Here is a 6000-nt window from a genome sequence, read left to right on the forward strand (position 1 = left end):
CACGTGCTGATTTCCCTAGATTTTGGTTTCCTTGCGTTGATTCATATTCTGAGTTGTGTACCTGGAAACTTGAGTATACTGTGGATGCTGCAATGGTGGCTGTTTCAAACGGAGATTTGGTGGAAACTGTGTATACCCATGATATGAGAAAGAAGACATTTCATTATATGCTGGCAATTCCAACTGCTGCTTCTAACATCTCCCTAGCCATAGGACCTTTTGAAATTCTTGTTGATCCATACATGCATGAGGTAATAATCTTCATAGATGTCTCCTTTTCTTTTTAGTAAAGAGGTAGCTACTATTTAAAAAAAAAAAAAAAAAAAATCAGTCTATAAGAAGAGCAAACTGATAAATTTTTATAGAGTTAGACTTGTATAAAGTTGACATTACGAACCATTCTAAACTTCATTTCTGTGCTGAAGTTAACTTTTGGAGAAAACAGTAATACTGAAGGTTACTTATAGCTTCAGCTCTATTAGGTTATCTTGTAAATGATAACACTGGTTCACTAGATGTTATGTGTCTCATTCATTATCATGTAAGAGAAAAATAATACTCCTGAAGACACTAGACTACAAAGTCACAAAAAAAATGTCATGTCATGTTATATGATAGACATCAGTAGGTAGATGTCATCTTTAAACACATTTTTAAAGACAATTGTTTGTTGTTACTCTCACAGTGTAGGTAGATATCCTGGTGCACTTTTCTGCCGTTACAATTACTATCATGGCTTGAAAGTGGTTGGGTTTTTTTCTGTTAGATTTGTGGTAGTCGTACCATTTTTGTTTGTTTTTTTTTTTTCTCTTTCATTAATTAATTTGATGTAAATGGATTTATACATATTCACCAGTTCTGTACCAATTTTTTTCCTTTGTAGGTGACTCACTTTTGCTTGCCACAACTGCTTCCATTGCTCAAACATACCACGTCATACCTTCACGAGGTTTTTGAGTTTTATGAGGAGATTCTGACCTGCCGCTATCCGTACTCCTGCTTCAAGACAGTTTTTATTGACGAAGCGTATGTTGAAGTAGCTGCTTATGCATCCATGAGTATTTTCAGGTTAGTATTTGAGAAAATGATGCTTTTTGAATCCGTGAGCATAGAAACTTTAAGACTATTGGGAAATACCTGATGTTATTATTTTTATAGCTTGAGTTTTGGGTTTCTTAGTATGAAAAAACCATCTTTTGTTGACCCGACAGACTTTTAACAGCATTTCTAATTATATATTTTTTAAAGATGTTGGATTCGCATCTTCAACAAAAAATGGGCAGAGGTTTTCTGATTTAGAAGCTCCATGCATGAAATATTTAAAATCAGCTTAAATGTAGACATTCCATTATGTTTTGTTTTTCTTCAGCTGGGAGAGGGTAGTATGAATCCAAAAGATTTTCACCAATTCAACTACTTTGGCTCTATAAAAGATAAATTCTGTGTATATATAATAGCAGATCTGCCCAGATTAATGTTATTTAAAAAAAAAAAAAAAAAAAAAAGCTGATCTCTTGCTGGAAAACCAGTGAAAGAAATAGTGTATTTGTTTTGGCTTTTAAAACAAGGTCTCTTTTTTATTTATTTATTTCTGGGGGGGGTTGCTTTGCTTGAGCTTGTGCTCATACTGTGTTATTCTCTTTTTATGGGGTCCAGCACAAATCTCTTGCACAGCGCAATGATTATAGATGAAACTCCACTGACAAGGAGGTGCTTGGCACAAGCCCTGGCCCAGCAGTTTTTTGGGTGTTTTATATCCAGAATGTCCTGGTAAGTATTTTCCTGTGGAACTCACTAGAAAAAGGGAAATTTAGGGAACTGAAATTTGTTTTGTCTATTGTATTTTACCAGAATTATAAGTGAAGAAGTAACTGTAGAACAAGCAGAAGAATAATAAAACCATCTCAGTAAATGAAAATCCAGGATACCTTTTTTTTTTTTCCCTTAGAACAGGAATGTGAGATGTGTACGTTCAGAGAACTGTAGTGGTTAAATGTGTCTTCTCTCAAATTATTTTACTCACTGTGCTGTGCTTTGGGAGCTGTACATTCATAGAGGATTATTACCAGAGAATTTCTGTCAGAGATCTGCCATTCTTTTGCTTTGGATTCCAGCTCATGTTCATTTTGTGGTTTTTCTCCACGTTCTTCTCGCTTAAGACGTAACTCTAAAGGTGTTTGTAAGTAGGTGTCCATTGAATTGTGCAGGTAGGTATTTTGTCTCATTGCTGTCCAAATGTTCTCCATTGCATTGAGAGAGGTATCAAGAAATTAAGATCATGTAGATTAGGAGACATTTTTACTTTCCTATCTATTTCCATTGTTTTGTTACGGTTTCAGAGGTAGTTTGCTTTTATGTTTTAATGTGGACTTCTGTGGTAGAAGTTCAGTTTCTCACTGGCTCTTCAGTTTCATCGGACCCATCCAGGGGCCAAGTAACATAAATTGGTTCACAGCTCATCAGTCTTCTATTGACTTAGAGAATGTTAATATAACCTGCTGAAACCTGTAGCTATTTTTGAGCTAGTTAAAAATACCATCCATTATGAAATACTTCTGAAGTGTCATAATTCGTGGTTCTTTCTCATTATAGGTCAGATGAATGGGTGCTAAAGGGAATCTCTGGTTACATATATGGCCTTTGGATGAAAAAAAACTTTTGGTGTTAATGAATATCGCCACTGGATTAAACAGGTAATAACATAATAGTAGTATTTCCTACTTATATTGTAATTTGTGATGTAGTATCAAAGTTTAAAGCTAACACCAAATATATTAACCTAAAGTATGTTTCTGCAACTATCTTAACAAATAGTAGATTTCATCTTTTTTTTGTGCAATTGGTTTTTTCTTGAGTTTTTGCTCACAGACAGGAAAAAATTAACAAGAAAAAACAGTACTATTTAATACTTAAAATAGGATGCAAAATTCATAAGGAGATCTTTTGGTGAACTGAAGTTGTAATACTGTGATGTTCCTGTACCTTAGAAGGCCCTGGTTTTAGAATCAACAGTGGATCAGGTATTTTTTGGCCTCATTTAAATACTAGCTTTATAGTAAAACAGTAGAAGAATACCTGTTGAAGTTGTCTCAAGTTTCTCTCAAGTCAGTTGATAATATACATATCATAGTGGTTTATCCTGTTAGAAAAGCATAGAATCATAGAATGTTTACATGGGTTGAGAGTGGTAGGACAAGGGGGAATGGTTTTAAACTGAGACAGGGGAGGTTTAGGTTAGATATTAGGAGGAAGTTTTTCACACAGGGTGGTGAAAAACTGGGGCACTGGAACCAGGTTGCCCAAGGAGGCTGTGGATGCCCCATCCCTGGAGACATTCAAGGCAGGCTGGATGTGGCTCTGAGCAGCCTGGTCTGCTGGTTGTTGACCCTGCACACAGCAGAAGGGTTGAAAACTAGATGGCCATTGTGGTTCTTTTCAACCCAGGCCATTCTACGATTATATGACTGGTTTGGATTGGAAGGGACCTTTAAGATCATCAAGTTCGAACACCCCCCACTCTGGACAGGGACACCTCCCTCTGGGCCAGGCTGCTCAAAACCCCATTGAACCTGGTGTTGAAAACTTCCAGGGAGACCCTTCAGGGAGGGAGCACCCACAACTTCTCTGGGCAATCAGTTCCAGTGTCTCACCAGCCTTCACAGTAAAGAATTTCCCCTCATCCTGTTACTGTATGCCCTTATAAAAAGTCCCTCTCCAGCTTTTCTCTAGGCCCCCTTTGGGTACTGGGAAGTCTGCTATAAGGTCTCCCCAGAGCCTTCTCCAGGCTGAAGAGTGAACTCTTCCAGCCTGTCCCTGGAGGAGAGATTGTCCAGCCCTCTGTTTGTCTTTCATGGCTCATGGCTTTCCTCTGAACTTGCTTCAACAGCTTGATGTCTTTCTTGTGGTGGGGGCCCCAAAACTGGATGCAGTACTCCAGGTGGGGTCTCATGAGAGCAGAGTAGAGGGGCAGAATCACCTCCTTCGACCTTCTGTCACACTTCTCTTCATGCAACCCAAGAAACGTTTGGCTTTCTGGACTGCAAGTACACATTCGTTACGTTATCGTTATGTTTGGCTTCTGTTGAGTCTTTCATCAACTGACACCGCCCAAATCCTTCTCTTCAGGGTTGCTGTCAAGCCTTTCTCCTCCCAGTCTGTATGTGCTTAGGATCACCCTGATCCAGGTGCAGGACCTTGCACTTGGTCTTGTTGAACTTCATGAGGTTGACATGGGCCCACTTCTCAAGTCTCTCCAGGACCCTCTTGGTGGCATCCCTTCCCTCTAGTGTATCAACTGCACCACTCAGCTTGGTGTCATCTTGCAAACTTGGGAGGTGTGCACTTGATCCCACTGTTTGTGTTGCTTACAAAGTTGTTAAATGACACTGGTCTCAGCACTGATTCCTGAGTAACATCACTGAGGAACATCGTCACTAGTTTCCACTTGAATGTTGAGCCATTGACTGCAAGTCTCTGAGCAAGCCACGTAGACTGACAAGCATCATTTTCCCAGACTGATGTAACTTGAGGACCATTGAAAGTTTATGATGAATGCTCTGTCTTTATTTCATTCTTCTGTGATCAATCTGGTGAGCAGGAAAGTATACTTCGTTTTGTATGGGCTTGGCAGTTTTCTCATATTCTAGGATATGGATAGACTTTAAGGATAAGACTGAGGAAGTCATTCAAGAAGAGTTACTTACCCACAACTACTTGTCTTTACACTTCTGTTCTTTGTTCATATTATTAATTAGCTCACTTTCCCAAGGAACGCGTTAAAAAACAGTATGAATGTGTGATAAGAGTAAACCAAGTAACTTTTTGAAAGAGATACAGTGCAGTCTTGCTTCTGACCAGTTGTGTATGATGAGTGAAGAGATGACACTCTTTGGTGCTCAGATATTTCTGTGCCCGGCATATTGCAAGATTGCATGTACCTTCTTTGAATCAGAACATACTGTGGATGGTTTTGGAGATGGGAAGGGGAACTTGTTGGGATTGTTGGACCTGAAACTTTCAATGTCTGTGGTGAAAGTTGATAGCTTTTTGTTTTCATTCAGATTATTTTTTCCATTAGAGTCACCTGTATTGGAAAAGAAAGTTCTGTCTGTTGGTTATATTTCTAAATGTAATGGTGTGAGACAGGAACTTAATAGTCATAACAGCAGTGACTCTTCACTCTTTTCAGTGACATTCGTTTATAGAAAGATGTATATCTTCTGCATCTTGTCACATTTTTTCTACCAATGGGCTTTAATTACTTCTCTTACCCACGCAGGTACCCAGTACCCTATCCTTACCTGAATGGTTGCCCAAGGCATGTTCACCTCACCAGTCTTGTGCTAAACGTGGTTGTACAATAGAGAACACCAGAGTCCAGTGCTGGGTGCAGAGTTGCTTCTGAGTATTAAATGTTCATGTTCTCTCCCTATGTGTTAGTTAAGTGCTTCCACATAGAACTGAGAAATGCTGCTGTCACAGCTTCCCTTACTGTTTTTAACGTATTATTAGCATACAAAAGGATGCAAATTGATAGGAATCAATACACATCAAAATGTGTTAACATTGGAAATTCCTTGTCTAACATTGGATTGCAGACAACAGTTCAGTCTCCTTATGCTAAAACTGACCTGATTTGATCCAGAAGCCATGTTGACTGTTGGATGACAGTGAGCAAACATCCTGCCTTAAGTGTGCTTGTTAACATGGGCACAGCAGCACACAAATTCAGACACAGAGCCTGCTTCTGTCTGGCTTGGATGTAGGTCAAGGTGAGGTGAGCTTTTATATTCTGCAGTCTCCTATGTAGCAGTACCCAGTATTACTTTACTCTGAGTGGAAACATTCAAAAAAAAAAAAAAGGATCAGAAGAAACTTACTCAGAGGACAATAATATTCTTCAGATGTGTTGATATTAGGTTTAGATTATTATAGATTTAGGTGTTGTAGCTCGACCCCACAATCAAGATCGAGAGCAAGAGTTAACTGCCAGTTTCAACT

The 6000-nt window shown here is 38.8% G+C and overlaps 1 protein-coding gene across 1 annotated transcript in view; it reads left to right on the top strand.

Annotated features, from left to right (window-relative positions):
• Positions 1 to 6000, top strand: part of TAF2 (TATA-box binding protein associated factor 2) — a gene marked incomplete at both ends in the record, with an annotated part of 54463 nt that overhangs the window by 9154 nt on the left and 39309 nt on the right. The window contains 5 exon segments of the mRNA XM_079533024.1: positions 20 to 251; positions 884 to 1068; positions 1657 to 1770; positions 2593 to 2647; positions 2649 to 2693. Coding sequence (XP_079389150.1) covers positions 20 to 251; positions 884 to 1068; positions 1657 to 1770; positions 2593 to 2647; positions 2649 to 2693 — 631 coding nt within the window.

The sequence above is a fragment of the Tetrao urogallus genome, assembly GCF_951394365.1.
Source record: "Tetrao urogallus genome assembly, chromosome: 3".
Lineage (NCBI taxonomy): Eukaryota > Metazoa > Chordata > Aves > Galliformes > Phasianidae > Tetrao > Tetrao urogallus.